General features: G+C 43.9%; 1 protein-coding gene across 4 annotated transcripts in view; it reads right to left on the reverse strand.

Annotated features, from left to right (window-relative positions):
- Window positions 1-6,006: 6,006 nt before the first annotated feature.
- Window positions 6,007-21,370, reverse strand: part of LOC139913919 (protein bicaudal D homolog 1-like) — a 31,525-nt gene continuing 16,161 nt past the window's right edge. The window contains exons 2-12 of one of the 4 annotated variants that reach the window (XM_071902081.2): window positions 16,301-16,513; window positions 15,133-15,285; window positions 13,906-14,210; window positions 13,394-13,559; window positions 11,510-11,656; window positions 11,133-11,431; window positions 10,521-10,691; window positions 9,336-9,726; window positions 8,702-8,896; window positions 7,462-7,613; window positions 6,007-7,048 (exon numbers count right to left, since the gene is read on the reverse strand). In XM_071902081.2, coding sequence (XP_071758182.2) covers window positions 6,007-7,048; window positions 7,462-7,613; window positions 8,702-8,896; window positions 9,336-9,726; window positions 10,521-10,691; window positions 11,133-11,431; window positions 11,510-11,656; window positions 13,394-13,559; window positions 13,906-14,210; window positions 15,133-15,285; window positions 16,301-16,513 — 3,234 coding nt within the window. Of the gene's footprint in view, window positions 7,049-7,461; window positions 7,614-8,701; window positions 8,897-9,335; window positions 9,727-10,520; window positions 10,700-11,132; window positions 11,657-13,393; window positions 13,560-13,905; window positions 14,211-15,132; window positions 15,286-16,300; window positions 16,514-21,370 lie in introns of all 4 variants that reach the window. The other 3 variants (XM_078281958.1, XM_071902079.2, XM_071902080.2) reach the window with 3 other exon arrangements.

The raw sequence follows: 21,370 nt of genomic DNA on the forward strand, positions 1-21,370 counted from the left end.
GGAGAGAGGCGATGAATACCACCCAATCACAAAATACAAGGACACACAAAATACTGTTAATTTATACATGATATTTACAGTATATATGAATATTAACATAACACTGTACAGATTAAGCTTTAAAATACTCAGTATGTACACGTGCATATAAAGTGCTCAAAAAGCAAACAGGCATCTGACACATTCAGTGGTATGACATTTAACAGTCTGCTCTGGATGGAGGTTTGAACAGCATGGCATTAGCACAGAGTTGTCGTTTGTGTTTACAGTTTGCTAGGGGTGGAAATCACCAGAGAGCTCCCGATATGATCAATGAAACTTGGGCCACGATACAATAAAATTGTGATTCTTAATATTCCTTGATGCGTTAAGTAATGTGGGCGCCCCGGTGGCTCACTGAGTAGAGCGCGTACCATAAGGCTCAGTCCTTCCCGCAGCGGCCCGCGGTCATTTGCTGCATGTCCTCCCCTCTCTCTCTCCCATACCTTCCTGTCTCTCTCTAACACTGTCTCTATCAATAAAGCATAAAAATGCCTAAAAATAAATCTTTAAAAAAAAAAGTATTGTAATGCGATACTGTAAATGCAGATTGGAGTTTTATTTAGACAAACATTTCTCAGCGGCAGAGCTGCTCTGGAGGCAGAAATAATCTCATTGGTTGAGTTAAACTTCAGTGGGCGGAGCCACAGAACCACAGTTTTTCTAGCTAAGTAACGTTAGACTTAAGTCCAGTGAAAAAGACAAGAGGTAAGAGAGGAGGAAGCTAATATTATGAAGCCTAGCACTCTTGTTACTAACTGAAAAAAATGCAATTTAACTATACTATAAGTTATCTAGGTTAGCTAGTTAGCCTAGCTGTCCTTTTTTGAAATTCAAACTAGCCATACTAGCCTATTTAAATGAGCTAGTTAGCTAGCCTGCTGACCTTCCAACATCATGAATGCCATGGTCATGAATGAATGAATAAATAAGTCATTGCCATTTATATTTTTTATTTATATTTTGACCAGAGTTCCAACTTTGCCATTCAAGTTTGGCTGTTTGCTAACTTGCGCTGTGAAAAGCTGTGGTTCTTTGGCTCCGCCCACTGAGGTTGAACTCAACCAATGAGATTATTTCTGCCTCCAGAGCAGCTCTACTGCTAAGAAATATTTGTATGATGTTTCTTACACCGATGAGAAAAGTTTGTTTTATTTGACCACAGTATTAAACTGAAATAATATTATGGCAATTGAGTGTCAACATGATTTACTTAAAGTAAAAAGCCATTTATCAATTACTAGATGAAGTTCAAAGCCTTTCAGAACACTCAAACACCCAATGACTATTTTCTTGTATTTTCAAGAACATCATCATTGAAACATCCTTAAGACAACATTCTTTAAAAGCTTTGTAATGGATGACAACATAGCAATACAATATTATACCTCGACATCTGACTGTATCAGTACTTTTCATACTGAAATATTTTACCTACATTTAATTTGTAGAGCTGATACAGCCACCATTGCAAGTACACCAGTAACGGATGTCAGGCCAGCCTACCCATTGACTTCAACACATGTGCCTGTTCTTTGAAATCTATATCTGTGGGTTCCTATCCAAGAGAAAGCCCACACAGATGATCCTGAAGCAATGAGCAGCAAAATATGAAACTGCTCTACTGATATTTCAAGGGAAATCTTCGGTGTATTGTTGAGGCAGAAAACCACATTTGACAGACTTGAGGTCCTCTTTCAATGGTTGAATTTTAATCTGATGGAAATTTAGCAAAATAGACGTTGGACAGAGAATGGGTTGATGTTTTCAGTGTGTGTTTGTGTCCAGTTGTGTGTGTGTGTGTGTGTGTGTCTTTAGACGGAGTGGGGTATCACAGAGAGGAGATCACACTGGTTTCCTTCCTTTAGTTCAGCCAAAACACAAGTTTCACCCACCAAAGATATCTAATATTGCCATTTATACCCTGAGCACACTTTCTTTGCTTCACCTCTAACACAAATATAATTTCGCCTGAACTAATAAAACACTGGAAATCCTGTCAAGCTGTCCATGAAGGGAAAAATAACAGGTCAAAGCAAAACTCAGTTTTTCTCAGTAATAACCCTGCAGTATCACCGAGTAGCTGACAGATGACAGCACTAAATAAGATGTGCACAGAGAGGATGACTAAATCTGATATCAAATGTCCTTCTTAGCACAACATTGACCGCACAACCTCCAATTCCGATCAGCTGAGGATGTGTGTTGAATGATAATTAAGCGAACAATTTTCTCCAAGCACTATAAAGGGCCAATTCCAAGCAGAAACGTGTGCAAATCTGACTGTCAATGCAGTGCAGGCCAGGGAGGGACACAATGTGAATGACCATCCAGTCCATCTTTGACTGCATATAAAACATTCGGGGTCATATTTCTCTCAGGATGTGCCAATAAGAAATCATTAATCCAGGCAGTGGCATACAGCAAGTGTAAGGAGGACTCCTGTTTGTCAAATGCCTCCATTCTGCATATAAATCAAAATGTATTAAAGCCACACTGAAAAGATAAATTACTTTTTTGCCTTTTTATCTCATTCTATCATACCAAAAAAAATATTTGAATGTATTTTTTTATATCAAAATCTTAACATCCCACCCCTCTGGCCTTCCAATCAGTTAAAACTGCCTTTTTCTCTGTAACTGATATCCCATTGGTTTACACTTTATCCCTCCCCACGTTATGTCCCGCCCCAATATCCTGTTTCAACAGGACAAATCCATCACATTAAGGAAGCAAGATGCTCTCAAAATGCTGTTTCATTGTGACTTGAAATGAGAGTGTATCACTTGGTGAAACAATATTGGCTGTTGGGGAGTTAAGACATAAAGCTGCAACTGCCTAAGGCAGAGGAAACAAAGGGAGGGGTAGGAACAAGATGTGGGCCAATGTTGGCAAAGCCAAATTTCAAAGGAGCCAATCAGAAATATGTAAAATAAAGATGCCTGTCAAATGTGTTTTGCCCCATGTTGCATATTGAAAAGCATTTGTGTTGTAGGCAAGAGGGTGTGGCCGTCTACAGTATAAGACAAGAGTCAATAGTCACCAGACAATAGTAAAACAGTCTCCATTGATGGGTGAGGAAGGAAAGAAGGCAAGTGGTCATTAAAGGTTCCAATGATGGAAAAGGAAAGAAAGGAGAGTGGACATTGGAGGAATGGAGGAGGGGGGGTGAGCCAGTATTTGGCAAAGCCTGTCTTCTGGACAGCACCCAGACAGCATGGCAGGCCTGCCATCCTCAAGTACCGTCCATCGACAGTAATAGGTATTATCTGGCAACGCAGAGTCATTATCCACCCCACTGAGAGCAATCCAGGCCACAAAACAAACACACAAAAACCAAGATCAAAACTGGTGGTGCAGGCGTGGAAAAGGAAAACAAAGGAAAGCCATTCAGAAAAAGGTTTTTGTACACACGAAGACAATAGTGATCAGCCATAGCAGGCATTGTTATTACACTGTGCAAGTATAGTAGGTACTGTAAGGCACACACATACACAGGGAATACGGTATCATGTGTGCAGGACTGGTAGGATCTCAGCTGTGAAGTCGGCCTACAGTTAATGTACACTTGAACTAAGCCCTTGCCTTAAGTGTAGTCTAACTAGGGAGATAACACTGTCATGATGCTAGTAGTCGTTCTGATTTGGTTGATAACTCATTCCAGGTTGAATGAGGTGTGTCACATTCCCTGAGTTTGCTTGCAGTGCCATGAACGAGCCTTCAGATCATCTGAATACATTCATTCTATGTTGCCGAACCTCTGCAGATGCCCTCAGAGGCACAAGAGGGTGCTACAGTATTAGTGTACCAGTATAACGCTAAAGTCAGTCACAATGGTGAGTCATAATAGTCTTAAATAGCTTCCTCTCCTCAGTGTGTCAGTGTTGGGAAACTGAGTCAGAGATATGTGGACTTTGTGGGTTAATATGTTGCTTGGACTATAGCCGGATATAGGGAAAAATTCATCGTCATTTGATGTTGAATTCAGTCTTATTTTTCTTAAACAATACTGCTGGGTGTGATAGCAAATTAACTTGTTTCAATTATTTTCTTGAATCAAATGACATTATGTTGAATGATTTGCCTTATTTGAAGATAATGCTCATCTCATTCCATTGACAGATTGTTTTCACTTGTTTTGAGAAAAAATATAATTTTAAAACTGATATAAGATTAAATCAGTCAATAATATAATATAACCTATGTATTGGCCATCCTCTAGTTTGGGATTTGGATCAAGTAATAATAACAGTGAGAGTTGGCAATCTTGTTTTGGATCAAAATATTTTACACAAATTAGAAAAGAAATATGCCAGTCTGTGCTGGTTTCAGATCATTTGTTTAAGTTGTGTGGGAACTGGATTGGCTGTCAGCTGGGTCAGGGTGCTGCAGGTCCAAAAGAGGTCAATTACAAATCACTATGAGATTCATACTCTCCTTAAAAAAACAAGATCTATTTCTTATTTGAACCACATAGCAGCATCCCTGGAGCTAATAGGGATTCAGTGTCTTGCTCAGCGACACTTCAGTAGGCCACAGGTTTGCTTTTAATGGGGAGTTGAACTTTCAGTTGAAGAACAGCCTCCCTACTCACTATTCTACCCTGCTGCATCTGGGTCAATATAGTGACTATAGCGACTATAGGCAATATGATGGAGGAATTTGGCCTGTTGAGGATTTCATTTCAATAGTTCGTCTACTTCAATCAGGTGCAGATAAGGACACTAAATGAGGAGAAAGCAATTTCAGACTATTGAGACGCACCCCAGAGTTAACTCCAAGTCATATTGCTTACTTTTGCTATGACTAGGCTGCGGGATACAACTGATCCTACACTGGTCATGTGCCATGTTTGAGTGCTCTCAACCTTCCTTCCTCCCTTTTTTTTTGGATCTAATCACGAATCAAGGTTCTCCTTCATCATTCTCTTCCAGCACCGGTTCATACTGTATCAGATCAGCAACTTCTCAAATTGAAGGGGAAGGAGGTCTGCAGTATAAGAGCATCCAAACGTGAACATGCATAGCTGAGTATATGGCTATATTAAAGAACCACTGGGTACAGCTAGAGATGGACCAAACGCTAAAGGCTGAGGTGAACCTGGACAGGGAAAGAGAAGACTAGTCATCGCCCAGTGCAGACTCACATGGAGAAGAAGTGCACTGACGGATTCTTTTGCTGGAAATAGTCACCATGTGTCGTCATGTAATCATGTGTCAGACCCTCATGACCTATAATATACATGTCAATGACTAGTCCTTCATCCCTCGTCCACAGCAGTCACATCACTCAAGCGCGGTGTGTGTTCAAGATCAACATAGAGTGAGAAAAATCAGAATTGTAACATTTGCTGAGCATCCACTGTGAGAAGTACCTCATCCACAACTGTGAATACTTGCGCTGAATGACATTTGGTTTACAGTGCTGTGTGTATATATCATAATTATTAGCATTTAAAACAGAGTGAATATTACGCTAAATATAGAATTAAGTGTTTAATGTGTTGCGGCCCTCATTCAAACATGTGAAATCAAAGTATCCACCAAACGTCCAGTTAAATGTCTGAATGTCTCTCTGTGTTTTGATCACTTCATGCATGTGTGGTGTGGACCTGAAGGGCAAAACTAAACACTAAAAACCCTCGTTAAAAAGTCTCTATTAACGTCCTGTGGACCAATCAGCAGTCTCAGAATAAAAGGAAGGCGGGGCCACTTGTGCTCCTTGTGTCAAATCCCTGAGCAAAGTCACTGAACATTCAAAACCCATTGGCCGAGGCTTAGGCACAGGAAACAGGTAATGGGAAACAGGAAACCACTCTGTCCTCCTCTCTGTGAGCCCCACTCTCGCCGCCCGCCCGGTGACAGAAAGAGAGGCATGATGGGAGCTGCAGTTTTAGTATCAGTAAGGAGCCTGATGGAAATGCCTTCATGTTAGTTAAAAGGCTTATAGGAAATGAAGTTTTGGGGGTCAGTGACGGGGCCGGTGGGAACTGTAGTATCTGGGGTAGAGCGGGCTGTAGTTGGTGGAGTGGCTGTAGCTGGAGGAGGTGCTATAAGAGCTAGAGGGGGTATAGGCAGGAGGGGGGTTGTAGTAGGCGGAGGAGTAGCCGTAAGAGGAAGAGGGGGAGTGAGAGGAGGAGTAAGGGGAGGAGGAGGAAGGAGTATAGAGGGCAGAGGTGCGTGTCAGGCTGGAGAGGGGCCGTGTTCGGGGCGAGGAGCTCCACGTGGAGCGCCTGGGCCCCAGAATAGGTGAATGGTACGGGGAGGAGGGGGCCGTGCCCGGTTGGGTGGGCCTGGTGGCGGCGGCGGTGGAGGCGGCGGTGGAGGTGGCAGCGGTGGTGGAGGAGGGAGACGGATGCGAGTCTGGGGCGTAGTGCCTGGAGAGGCCTGAGCTACGGGGCAGAGCGGGGGAGATGTTGAGACTGAAACTCTGGGAGTCGACCACGAACGTCCGGACGCCCAGGGTCCACTGGGAGTGAGCCAGCCTCAGAGGGGTGGAGGGCGGGGTCCAGGCCGAGGGAGAGGAGGGGGCCTCCAGAGACGGGGGGCTCCCCGGGACCGAGGGGCCCGCCGACGGGGCGACCGATGACGGACTGCGAGGGTTTCTGTGGGACGTAGGGGAGGTGAGAGCTGAGGCCAGAGTTGCAGCGGCTGCACTGACCGAGGACGGGCTAAGGGGTGTGGCGGAGGGGTCATCAGGGACGCCCGAGGTGGGACTAGTGAGGGCGGAGGGGGGGACGCTACCGGGGGCCATAGCCGAAGAGGCGCCTCGGGTGGAGGCCGAGGCTGGGTGACTTACTTTGGGGGTGCTGGTCTTCACGCGGTTCAACCTGCTCCCGCGGGTGCGGTGGGACAGCTCTTGATCAAAGGCCAAGTCCTCCAGCCGCTGGGTGAGGGCCAGCTTCTGCTGGATGGCCATTCGCAGGAGGGAGTTCAGCGTCTTCTTCTCATCCTCGGCCGCAGCCAGCTGCCTCTGCATCTCATCCAGCTGGGTCACGTACTCGTCACACCTAAAGAGAGGGAAGTTTGAACAGGTGGATGAGAGAGAAAGAATATGAAAGAGAGTTGGGAAGGGATGGGTTTGCGAGCAAGAGAGAGATTGTTGGATTGAGACAAAACACAGCTGCAACACACTGACACATTGACAAATGTGACTGTAGGATAAGTACTATGATTTCATCTGTACTATCTTGAATTCAATTTGAGAGGCCTTGATTTTACAACTTTTATTTCTTGATCTACTTCAATATTTCAAAAATACAGATGATCCCATTAACATAACATAAGATATCGCTCAAGCTTAAAACTTAAAATGATACTGAAGTATGAATTTAAATCTAACTTTTGTGCCAATAGGCGTCTTTTTCTGGATGGAATCAAGAAAGCTTGTTTGGTAACAGAAGTCTTGTGTCTCGTCTCTAACCTGGTGGCGAACATGGCTCTCAGGGAGGAGAAGGTGGCGGCGTCCTCCTTTAGGGCCTTCAGCTCGTTCCTCAGCTTCATCATGGTGTCCGTCACCATGGACTTTTCCGTCTCATACTTACTCTTCAGGTTGGCCAGGGCCACCTCTGCCGTCTAGCCGAACACACACACACAATAAAATTGACATAGACCCATAGACCAGTCACTGGCAGTGATATTTCATACTCAGAAAAGAAAGAGAAGAAATCTTATTCTACTGCTGCACTCGCTGTACGTTTCTCTCGGTAAGATTATCAGCTAAATTCCTGAAATGTAAATGTAAAATCTCAATATAGATTCATTCAATAAGACACTCTATTCTTTAAGTGAACCAGAACATTACTTGTAATTCAATGTGCTGCTGTGCCTGGATATCAGTTTGTAAAACCTTGCAGGGATTTCTCTTTGCCATTGATCCAGCATCCATTGTGAAGTGTTGAGCCACATAGAGGAAAAACAGTAAAGCTAGTCAAGTGAGAAGAGAACAACATGGGCATGGCTCAGCATTTTTCTTGAGAGCAGCTACTGAACCACAGTAGTTTCAAATGATCTATGAATAATTGTCTGAGTTTACTGCTTCTGAAACTATCCAGCAGCTCCAGTACCTCAGAAGGGAATTGCACTGAATAGATAATGAAACCTTTTATATTCCTAATTTGACAGAATTGAGCTCCCTTGTCTAGAATACATTCCTTACATACATACATACAGCAACAACACTGAAGCATCTATCTATCTATCTATCTATCCTGTTAGTAGTGCACCAATGACGCACACACACCTTAGGGAGGAGCCGATTGAAAAGGCAATATAAACTAATAGCAATTGGGAAAAAAGGTTCAGGACGGCAACTTGAGTCCTTCAATCATCTTTATTGGCCTACGCGTTTCGGAAAGCGCGTAGTAGGCCAATAAACTGTTGGACACAACCTGACAGACGCATAAACTGCTGGACTCGCTCCCAAAGGGCATCATTAAACCTACCACTGGTGGTCATGTTGTTGTTATGAGAATATGCGTTGATTTCTTTTGTGTATCTGCCGCTGAATAAAACGGAGACAGAATCATCCAACCACAAACCACCATCTCATGTGTTCTTACCTCCCAAAGAGACTGAACAATCATTAGAAAGACACTCTTATTAATTATATATAGGTCCACTTTTGATTACATCACTCATCTGAAAACATACATACTCCTCACCTGTTTGTTAGCCTTGAGGACCAGCCTGAGCGTGGCTATCTGTTCTCTCTTGGTGCTGAGCAGAGACTTGAGCTTCAGGATCTCCTCCATGCAGCTCTCCTTGTCCTTGTCCAGCAGAGGAGCCAGCTCCCTGGCTGCAGCTCTCTGTCTGGACAACTGCAGCGACCTGTCCACTGCCCGCTGGAGGTGCTTCACCTGTGGGAAGAGAGGAGAGGAGGTGAGGAGGAGAGGCAGGCAAGAGGACGGCAAGGGGAGATGGGTATATGAGGCCCAGTGGAGGTGCTTCACCTGGGGAGAGGTGAGGAGGAGAAGGCGGCAAGAGGATACAAGAAGAGACTGGTCTACATCCCTCTGAAGGTGCTTCAGAGGAGAGGAGAGAGGAGAAAGGGATAAAGAGAAGGACTAAGGGATGAAGGAGAAAGAGGACAGAGGGATTATGACGTGAAGGAGAAAATTGGCCAAACAGAGAGAGTGATCTGGGAGCAGAGGGAGAGAGGAGACAGGGATAAAAGAAAGAGTGAAGGAGGAGAGGGCAGCTAGAAAAAACTCACTCTTTCCACATGCAAACACGTACACATGCGCACACACACATGCGAATGCACACACACACATACACTCGCACACAGTGTCCTACCTGGTCTCTGACGATGGCGTTGAGGTTGTAGATGTTCATGGGTTCCCTGCGCAGCTCGCCAACTGGCTCCAGGGCGGGTGACGACGAGGACGAGGACGATGAAGAGGCACTGATGCTGGGCGAGCCGGTCGGAGGGGTGCGGGGTCCCGGGCTCTGCTGGGACGGGGCCTGCAGACCCTCCCTGCCTCCCTCCTTCCCCTCCCCCCCACCCTCCTTGGACAGGGGCTCTTTGGACGGAGACTCAGAGGGGCTCCGCGACTCACTGGGACTGGAGGTCGCTGAGGTGACGGCGGCCAGGCGTCTGGCGAGGCGCGGCGTGAGGAGAACCCGGCTGTCGTCCGAAGACATGGCTTTGAGACCGGCGCTGAGGCCCCGGAGCCCCCTGCCTTGCCTGGAAAAAAATAGAGAATAAGGTTTTTTTTTTACCTTTATTTGCCCAAGGGATGTTAACTGAGCACATTTGCAAACCTTTTTTTCCTAACAAGGTTTTTTTCATGGGAGTTTGTCTTGCTATAATCTGTTTTTGTGTGTTTTGCTCTTCCTGATGTTTGTCCTATATCAGTCTGTTCTATGGTTGATCGTTGCTCAGTCAGATTTAGTTAGGCTCATTCTCTGTACAGTCCTTTGAGACATGCTTGTGATGACGGGCTATGTAAATAAACAAACTTGAACTTGAACTTGAAGAGCACTTTAATGGTAGGTCATGAGGGAGAGGAGCATTACTCATTCACCTCTTCTGCCGAATCTTTAAGTTCAGAAAAACTTTAATGGTAGGTCATGAGGGAGAGGAGCATTACTCATTCACCTCTTCTGCCGAATCTTTAAGTTCAGAAAAACATTAATTATCCAAAAGTAAAGGTTAATACAGTAATGTGTGTGATACTCTACTGATCCCAGAAAGGAAATCCTCTCTTCCGTTGCCTCTCTCCACAGGGAGGGCAGAGTGCACAGTCAGCTACAAAACTGCACAAACTACAAAACTGAGCTGGTAGGGATTCACTGCCTTGCTCAAGGATACTTCAGCAAGGCAGATACTCGCCGACTCTAGGGACTGAGCTATCTTTATCTCCTCCCATTGAAGAACAGTCTCCCTACACACTACGCCTCCCTGCTGACAGTGGGGGAAAGGCTCTTCCCTATGACGCTGCACTTGTGGGCATCCTACTGATAGAACAACAGTCAGACCTGTAGTAGTCCAGCATGACGCGGTTGGGCGTCTCGTTGTTGCACAGACAGACGTGGTGGTAGAGCTGGGCGAGCTCCTCGCTCAGCGTCACCAGCTCGTCCTGAGCCACGTTCAGCGCCCCCTGGCTCTCGCTGGCTGCTGTCTGAGCTGCTTGCATCTCAAACTCCAGGCTAGATACCTAATAGAATAGAATAGAATAGAATAACTTCCTCAGAGAGAACTGTAGTTTATATGTTTGTGGCATCAAGGTACACAGGTCAGTACATACAGTGATTTTTTTCTCTGTAAAGCATTTTAGATTTGAAAGATTTGGAAGTGCTTTATGAATAGATTTGATTTAATTTGAAGATGGGGCACTGCAAAAGAAACGTCACCTTTATACAGGTAGATTACTGTGCATATACTATATATACATTTTGTTGATTAATATACTTTGTACCCAGAAAATAGCTTAATATGTTGACCCAAGCTACGTTTTTTGTTTGAAACATGTAAAATAAATCAATCAAGATATCTTTTTGAGAGTGCGGATTACCCCTTATTTTTGGTTCTTATATAAATCAGAGCGATCTCTCATTCTGTCCCCATAGTCAATAAGCTGTCACCATGACATGGTTACCTTCTCCCGTCCCTCCCGGCAGCTCTTCTCCAGCCTGGCTACCTGCTCCTCCAGGTCTCGGAGCTGGGCGTCTCCCCGCGGCTTCTCCTCCACCGCTTCCTCCATACACTGAGCCAGCCTCTCCCGCAGGGCTTTCAGCTCCGCTTTGAGCTCCACCACCTCTGTCACAGCCACCCGGTACTTACACTGCAGGATCTCCAGACCCGGCGTCTGGTAGGAAAACATCTGACTTTTTCCCAGCGTCCCACACATATCCTCCTCATTTTCTCCCTCGTCCTCCGCTTCCTCGTCCTCCCTGCACTGCTCCATCAGGGCCTCGCGGTGGAGCTGAGAAACCGCGTCGGCGTGGGCCTGCTGGGCGAGGTGGGCCCCTCGGTGCAGACGGCGGAGGGCGGTGACTTTCTGGCTGAGGCGGAGGGCCCTATCATGCTGCTCGGTCAGGGCCCCCTGGGTGTGCTGGAGCTGAGTCTGGGACTCCTGCAGGCTGCTCATCAGTGCTACTTTCTCTCGCTCAACCTGAAGGGGGCAGCAGACAGATTGACAGGATTTACTAGAAACATCATATACAGGACTGAAAGAGAACTTTAAAGGAGCCCTACTATAGGAATTCAAAATGTATTTATATACATATATGATCACAGATGTTTAATGTAGACATTGTTAAAATTTGACCAGTTGAGTGGTTAAATTGAAAGGTATTTCAAAAATCCAAGCAGTTTCGGACTAACCCCAGTCAATGCATCACAACTGGACTTGGTCTTGATTGGCTCCCCTCACTACACAATTACTAAAATCCTTCCAATCAGGCAGGTTTGAGTTCAGTTTCACCTTTAACTGGTTTATCTTTATAAGCACACAACAAACCAGCAAATTGTTTGTACAATTTGTTTCACCCTCTGTCTAAATTTGAGTGGAAACTGCCACAACAAAAACCAGCTGTGTTATCCCTGCCAGTTAAATCAAATTATTGCTGCGTTTGCTCTCTTGTCCCTCAAATATGGTTAAACTTCCATGGAGAGCTGCAGGACTTGAGTCCGGTCTTGACCCCACAAGTTTAAAGAGTTTGTATTGCAGAAAACACACCCTATATCTCCCAAATGTCCCAGATGACAGAATGACATTCTCTTCACTAACAAAGAGAAGGAAGTGTACCCAATAGCACTGGTTCTGGCAAAAAGTGCCCAGTAGTGGGTCCTACTAAATTAGTAGGATACACTGTGTGCACCCCACTCAAACCACTGTTTCACCCACTTTCCCTCATCACTGGCTGGCTAAATACTAAGCTCCATCGGGTGTAAAGAAACTCAACTGTAACACAAATGGCGATTCATTAACATTTAAAATTGCCTGGACAGAAGCTGCACCATGCGCCTGAAACCCACCCAACTGGTGACTGGTCGATAGTCTAGTGTGTCAGCCAAGATATAAATAAGCTCCTGCTGCAGCCCAACCTATCAGATAGGGCAAAGAGAGCAGGACAGGATGGGATTACATCCAGTGGGACTGGAGCATCCAGCACACACTCACACACACACACACACACACACACACACACACACACACTCACACACAGACGTACATGCACGCGTGTGCACACGCACAACACAGCTTTGTGATGACTTGAACAAACTGATGCTTTGGTTCTAAGGTTCGAGAAACATCCTGACAGTTGTTGAGCTTTGGGAACATGAGCGAGAGAAAAAAAAACAAAAGAATGAGTGAGTGAGAGACTGTGTGTATGAGAGCGAGAGAGAGAGCGAGAGAGAGAGAGAGAGAGAGAGAGAGAGAGAGAGAGAGAGAGAGAGAGGGTTACCGTATGTCAGCAGCCTTTTATGGGAAATTATTCAAAAGCCTGTACCCTGCATTCACAATGTGAGTGTTTTTTTAAAGGAGCAGACTGGATTATGAGCCTGACAGACGATGAAAATAGAACGTTTGTGTAATGATTTTGAGATTAATGTAGTTAGATCATCATCCTTTTGATTCCATTGTATTCCATTGAGACTTTCTAAATAAAACTGTTTCTGAATCGCCACATCAATTTAAACAAACATTCATCTACGTTCATTCATTTATTCATATTACACACGCTTTCCTGGACGCTTTCATGGACGCTTTCATCCAAAACACCTTACAGCACTATCAGTGAATAGATTTTTAACATGGGTGGTCCCAGTGGGAATGGAGCCCCTAACCCTAGCGGTGTTAGTGTTAAATCAAATCATCTATAAGTGATTCGGGGAGCAGACTCGCCTGCATCAGCTGCTGTTTGAGCTTCTGGATCTCCGTCAGGTTCATCTCGCTGAAGAGGTCCGGCCCCTCGGCCTTACGCCCCAATCCCCGGCACTCGCCATTAGCCCTGGGCAGCGACCCTGTGGTTGTCCCTGGTCCTGTCCCGCCTTGGAGGTGGCCGTTACACCTAGCAGAGTAGAGTAGAGTAGAGTGTATCTTTAAAATCTCAATGCACTTTGTTTCTCCGAAAGCAAGCAGAAAAAATATTTAAAGTGCCTATACTGCAAGATTTTTATGTAAAAATACACCCAACGTGCAAAATTGCCTAGTGCAGCTTTAAACAAATACAAAAGAAAATGTACTATTTACAAGTATCACTAATAACTTAAAATATCTAATTTCATTCCATTAATAACTATATTAAACTATGTGTCATTTTGAGATATCCACCATTTTCCAAATGTCAGATATCCCGAATTTGAATAAAAAACATTCAAATACTATTCTATTCTTCACTGGAAGCATCAAAATACCTTGTTGGTTCTTCTACACTAGGTGAGAGTAAGGTGGTGGGCGTGGCCGCGCCGCTGGGCGGGGCCGAGGTGAAGGCCAGGTGGGCGCTGCCGGTGTAGGCCACATCACACAGGCTGAGATGGTGGGCCAGCTCCTTGCGAAGGTGGTTCTTCTGCTCGCGCTCGCTCTTCAGGGAGTCCAGCGCCTCCTCCAGCTGGGCCTCCGATATGTCCTTCAAGCGCAGGGCGTCTTCTAATTGGCTGTTGAGGAGTTCTGTCTCCTCCTCCAGCACCTTGATCTCGTGCTTCAGACCTTCGTACTCCACCTGAGCGGCGGATGGAGGGATGGAGGGATGAAGAGATTAAATGGAGAGGAAATAGAGAAAGGGAGATATGGGGAAGGATACCAGAATAATCCATTGCTTTTTTGAATGTTTATATCTGAGTCAGTTTAATCTGTGTTTATGTATGCATTAGGGTTAGACGTCCATATTGGTTTTTATGAAATATATCTGCCAGTCAGTGTCGTCCACCACCGACATGATGGAGGTTCCTGAAATTGTATTTTCTTTGCACAATTTATTTCATTTAATTTTCAATAATGTTTGTTTTAAATTAATTCTTCATTTAAAGGCAGTAATGTATCCCAGAGCTTCCCCTACCATTGAAAAAATGCAGTGGTACCTTAAGGTGGTGCTAACCCAGAATTTTATTAGTCTTTGGTTTCAGTGAAGAGTTTTAGTGTTTCAGATGCTTTTCCTCCTTGACAAGAATAAAGTTATGGGGGAAACACTGAAAACTTGCATTTTTTTAGGTATAAAAATGGTCAAATTTAAAGATACTGACTATCAGCGTGAAATATCAGCTATCGGCAGCTTCAGTACACAATATCAGGATTGGTTTTGGCCTTCAAAAACCATTATCAGTCCAACCCTAGTATACAGCACCTGTACAGTATGTATGCAGGAAGGGCGTATATTTTGTTAGGTAGCTTGGTTTCGTATCATGGTTCAGTATGTGTGTTTAAAGGTGGTAAAAACATGTTAACGGTGCAATTTTCTAGCATTTTTGCTTTTCAAATAACACAAGTATACAAACATTGCACTGACATACTAAGAATGTTGCGGGTGTGACCTCAAGCACAGGATGTAAACAACACCTTCGGATGAACTTCTAAAAATGTGATTCATTTTGTATTATATAGTCTTTATGCCCATGTGTGTCTGCGTGTGTATAAACCGTCTGTACCTGATTCTGTTTGAGCGTTGAGACCAGTTTCTGCAGAGAGATGTTCTCCTCCTCCAGCTCGGTGTAGTCCTGCAGCAGCCGGGCCTCTCGAAACTTATACTCCCTGATCTCCTCCCGCATCCGGCTCCGCTGCAGCTCCAACATCTCATTACTCTGCCGGGACAGTCCCAGGAAAATAGAGACAGAGCTGAGCCATTTCAGGAAATGATTACGATCAGTATGCACATGATTGGGTTATGAGATGTAAACCTGACTTGAGGTAATTGTTACAAGAAAGGGAAGATGGTCTCCTGCATGAGTTTTGTGTATTCTGCTGCTTTCATGCTTTAAAACTGAAAGAGCTGGTTTCTCTTGGTGAGTCAAAACTGATAATGAGCTGTCTTTCATTGACTTTGTTTAGTCAAGATTTTAATAGACTTGGCCCATGAGTCTGCTGGATAGATATTGGACTACTACCAAGTGGAGCTTATATAGAAAAAATCACTTTGTTCTTTCTTTTATGTGACTTTGATAGCTTTCTTGACCAAGTCTCTTAGCAGAGATTCTTCTCAATGGGACTACCTTGTTAAGTAGCGTTTAAATAAAATCACTAACATGTTTGATTGGGACTCTTAATAATGTGATAACTATATTTCTGCCCAAAGGAAGTTTATTTGTATTGATTTCAGTGGAAGGTTTTTAGATGTCACATGATCTAAATGCCATTTCAGAGACTGTTTTCATCTTGCCAAGAAAACATTTCCAGCGGGAAGTCCTGATATATTTGTAGTCAAAGTGTTTCTGACCTATAGTGGAGTGAATTTGGAGGTTGGTGTGGAAATGTTGGTAGCAGTAACATAAAGGTTCATGAAGTGAGACAATGTGACAGAGAGGTCCCTGATTCAAATCCTCAGATCATGTAGGAAAATCATGCCCCCCTTGTCACCAGTTTGTGATACAAGGACGCTTAAACAAGTAATGCTTTAGTGGAGCTGCATGTCTTCCAAAATTGAAATAAAAAAGGGATATTCCCCCATGCACACGTTTAACCTTTAAAATGGGTATTCTTCCTTTGTTTACATGAAGGGATCCTGATATTCCACAACTGCCCCTTGTGTGATATGATGTCTCCCCCCACTCCTCTTCCTCTCTGGTTTCGGCCCCTAAGTTCCCCAGTTTCCTGACCCACCTCTCTCAGCTCCTGCAGCAGGGCGCTGAGGTGCTCGTTGTCGGCCTGAGTGTTGGCTACGGTGGCCCGGTTGTGCTTGACCTCCGACTGGAGCTCCAGGAGGCGACCCATGTAGTAGGCCTCCTTGGTGGCAGACTCCTGGAGCAGGGTCTCCTCGTTGGTCTCCCCATCTGCCGCCACCTTACGCTGGGTGGAGTAGGCCTGACCGAACGCCTGGGGGGGCAGGAGAGTTAACAACACAGGACAGAGAAAAGAAAGGGGTGAGTCATCTTGACAGGATTGGGCGATGCATCGTTTCTTATAACTGACAAAAAATGGTTGTTTCATTTGAAAAATTATATATATTCATGTTGGAAAAAATGGCCACCTTAAGTTAACATCTCAAAAACAAAAGTCTATCCTTAAAAACAACTATTTTGGGTTTTTGAAGACTTTAATAGCAACCTAGAATTTGCTTCGCTTTCATGCCAGTAATCATTTTGTAAGAGTATGTGTCACTTTTTCTGTGAATCTCACATTTTGGAATGAAATGTTTCCCCATTGCTATAATAAACACATAAAGGGCTCAGTAAGAGACACAACACAATGTCAGAGTCTCTCTTCAAGGATATTTCACCATCAGCCAGCCATGCAGCTCTAGATTTAGCAGCTCTAGCCATATGGTCTGAGACAACGACCTACACCGGTGTGTCCCCTCCACACACACACACACACACACACACACATTCATTTAGCAATGGTGACCCCCCCGGCTGCAGAAAAGTTGTCCCTACTGCTGTAAAAATCTGACACAAAGTCATTATCTAATATGATTACTCATATTTTATTCTATACTTATACGTATATTATTTTTTTCAGAAGCAGCAACACTGGGATCATTTCAAGATGTAATTCACATCATCCTCTCCTCACACGATCATATCCTTCCTCTTCACTGTAACTGCTCTCAAAAAAAGAAAAACAAATGCCTTCTACTTCTGTCGTTATCTCTCATTTTATTGCTTTCCCCGACACTTATCCCTCACATCATCACTCTGTGGTCGCAGGAATATTGCCCACTACTTTGGCTCTGACCCTTAAGCTCCTTACTAGCGGCTGCTTATGATCTAGGAACTGAAATTATTCTAGTGTTGCACTCATTATAAGTCACTTTGGATAAGAGGTTCAGCTAAATGGCTGCAATGCAAATGTGAGATGGGTTTGTCACCGGATCCCAAACCAAAGCTCCACTCCCGCTACAAAAGATGATAAACGAATCAGTGCACAGACCATATAACAACTCAAAAAACATCTAATAACCCTGCAGGCAGTTCAGAGTTACGTGACAGTTAAAGATGTAGCCCTGTAAGAGGAGAGAGGAGGGGAACGAGCCAAGACCCAGAGGTCCAAAATGTAAATGGGCTTTAGTGGCCTCATGATCACCGAGCTGTTACACATAAGCAGCCCGTTCCTAGCTCAGCTGAACGCCGAAGAACGAATTTTATAGAGCTAAAAAATCAATGAGAGGGTCAACGCCAGGCTGAACTTAAAGGAAAATTAAAGGGTAGAAAAAATGTGTGGGAAACTCTCTCTCTCTCTCCTCCAAATTCCTCATTCTCCTTCTCATTTCCGCAGAGAAAAGTCAAGTAGACGTCTTCGGATCACCATGCTGTAATCACACTGCATAAGCACAACACACTGTATGTAGCGTATTTTCCCATAGGGCCACTGTGTAAGTACAGTTTAATGCCGGCCGCTAGGGATTTTGACCACCCAGGGCTATTCTCCATCCCTCTGTTCACTTGGCCAGTGGTGCGTTCACGACTGAAAACACACTGGGATGTGTTTAATAAAGTGATTAATGAGCCTCCACTGACAACACAACTAACAGAGACTTTTACAGTAATATTGTCTCAGGATGGTGTACTTTCATGATATATGTATGCAAATAGAGCTATTTTAAACCACAACAGGTACTTATACTAATCCTAACCTATACATTATCACTCTACTTTCCTGCTGTTAATTCTGTTCTTTTTCACCTTCTCTCCCTTTCACCTTTTTTTTATTATTTTCGATTTTTCACCCTTTTTTCCATTATTTACTTTAAAATAAGCAAAATTATTATTATTTAGCTTTTTTTTCTCCTCTCTCTATTCTTTTATAACAAGGGACTTACAGCCTCCTATGTTTTTTTTGTTGTTGTTGTTGCTTTGTTGTTGTCTTTTCATGTCATGTTTTGTAGCTTAGTATTCTTTTTCTCATTTATCATAATGTGTTAAGTTTGTTATTGTCCATGTCTATGTCCATGTCCATATGTACATTTTGTGTGAAATAAAAAAATAAAAAAATGATAATGCGAATATGTCCGAGACAAAATATTGGTTCTACTACCGAATCTCTGCACCCACAATCCCCCGAGAAAACTGGAGAGGAAGCTGGTGATGTATTATATGTGAAGTGAAACCATTTGTTCATGGCCACAGCTCTTCTCATACCAGCCATTACTTTGACACACTGCACACAGAGCAACAATAAATACATGCCAACACACGGCAGCACAACGACATATCCATTCACTAAACATGACAAGGAACCTCATGTTGCAATATTCCATCAGAATGCAACGCTACACACACAAGCACCAATCCAGCTCTACCGATGGCCGTACGCTTTCCAAATTAAATCTTGGTTCCAGACAGTATCATCCTCGATTTTTGTCAAGAGAGAATAATCTAAATGAAATAACATTTCCTCCCTCAGGGCCATTAAGGGCACCGGCACCGGGCTTTAAGTGGGGGTGAGAGCTGCTCAGTCAATTTCCTGCGGGCGTGGAGAGGAGAGACAGAGTGGGCCATTCTCCCTGCACCAGTGGAGACAGGAGGAGCCTGGCAGTGCAGAATCAGGTATAAAGACACACACACACGCACACACACACACACACCAAGCCTCTCTGTCATTTCATTAGCACCAAACCCTATTACAGAGTTTCTCCTGAGGGTTTATATCCTGGCTGGTACCGAAAAGACGTCATGGAACACATAGAGGCTGGCCAAATGATATACTGATCATTGTTTCATTTCAATTTATATTTTAAAAGAATAGACTCTGGCATTACAGCTTTACTCAAGAGTAGGGATGGGACGATATATCGAAAATCAATATATCGCAATGCAAAAATGTGACAATACGTATCGTGGGGCAGAAAAATGAATCAAGATATTGGCTACATTTTATTCTCCTGTAGTAATCACAAATGAGACAGCTTGACCATCACAGTTTCACAAGCTCTCCATCCAAATTATATTATTTGCACTTTGTAATGACATTTTTAAATTGTTGTTTACAATCTAACAGGCCAATGCCATTGCTAGAAAGATTTGTGTCTCAGAAATAAAGATAATTCTGCAGTCAGACTTTGTTGTCATTGAACTTTTATTTATTACATTGTATCGTGTTCGAATCGTGAACCCCATATCGCATATCGAATCGTATTGTGAATCGTATTGATAAGCATATCGTCCCATCTCTACTCAAGAGGTATAGTGAAGCGAGACATGGGAAAAACATGGCAGAGAGAGAGAGGTGGGATGACACATGACAAAAGTAAAAAACATGACTCAAGATTCATAATGTAGCGAGTGCATGGCATCTATGTTCGCCTGTCAAAGGGTTTTAAAGAGAGATTAGAGATGTAACTGAGCTCTGAATATACACTTCTACAGAGTAATGAAGTCCAGGGCTGTATTTCAAAATGTAGGGCTCTTCACTTTACAGTGAACATAATGAGGGCCACGCCCACCGCCGTCATATTGAAGGGCATTCCAATCCAAAGTGTGTAAAACTCGCCCCTTCAAAGGGCCCTATGTAACGGTCGTTTTCGAAGTGAGCAGGCAATGGTCACTTTGCTCCCACAATTCTCTGCGACGTCACGAGCCTAATCAAGAAAACGACGACAACAATGGCGGTGACCGGCAGCGAACAGTTCACGTACAAGTGTAATCATTACAATAATTTGTTACCTTATGGGAGTTATGCAGTAGGTTTATAACTTACTGCGAAACCGATAAATGGCCGGTGAAAGCAGTTTATCCCGTTGACAGTGGACAGTCTCACAACACTGATGAGCGTCTGCCTTGTTGACACATATGCGACGGCCCCGAAAAATGGAAACCCTACTCCCTGCGGCCCTTCAGAGTTTTCACTACAAAGGGAAGTGACTTCACAGGGTGTAGGGCGTAGGGATTAGCCCTCTGGAATGAAATGTAGCCCAGAGCTGCAGCGCTGCAATGCTATCTTTACCATGCTAACCGTTTCAGCACCATGGACAGAGAAAATCCATGGCGAATCCAGTCCCCTGAATCTCTCATTTTCACTGTCATTCCTGTCTGCATAAAGGCAAAACGAGTGAATATGTGGTTAATGAGCAAATATTCATGATAATGTAAAAGAGCGATTCAAGGGAATGGATCCCAAGACCAGAAAGAAAACCCAGATTTAAGCAAGAGTTTGATCCAAAACAAAACAGAGACAGCATGTGGATAGGCAGTGGGTGTTTGGCTAAATAATCCAGAAGTCTACTAAAAAATGTCATCTCCTCCTCCTATAGATAAATAAAGGCCTTGGTTTATTGCATGGAGTGAGTCAGCGCTATTCTTGGGAAGCCGTTAAGAGGAAGCGTAGGGAGAGAGAGAGATTGAGACTCGGAGAGGCACAGTCGCTCTCGGTGCTGACGAACAGAACTCGGTCAAATTAATATTTGAGATGGACTGGAATTGGATTTTGGGGACTGATTGATCTTATCTGGCACCGACAGCTAAACTGCTCTGAAAATGCAAACCTCACCCCAGTCACAACTAAAGCAGACAGGTAGATTTTAAACAGATTTTCAATAATATATACTGTATATAATATAATACCACACTCAACCTCGCCTACCCATGCCAAGGTTTTGGAAATCTATTTTCAAAGGAACCTATCGTACCCTATCCAGTTCCCTGTGTGTGTGTGTGTGTGTGTGTGTGTGTGTGTTGTGCCCAGTTTACATCTACATTTTCAGGATCTATTTTAATTACAAAGAGGTCTTTGGAG

Source organism: Centroberyx gerrardi, chromosome 24 (assembly GCF_048128805.1).
Source record: "Centroberyx gerrardi isolate f3 chromosome 24, fCenGer3.hap1.cur.20231027, whole genome shotgun sequence".
Classification (NCBI taxonomy): domain Eukaryota; kingdom Metazoa; phylum Chordata; class Actinopteri; order Beryciformes; family Berycidae; genus Centroberyx; species Centroberyx gerrardi.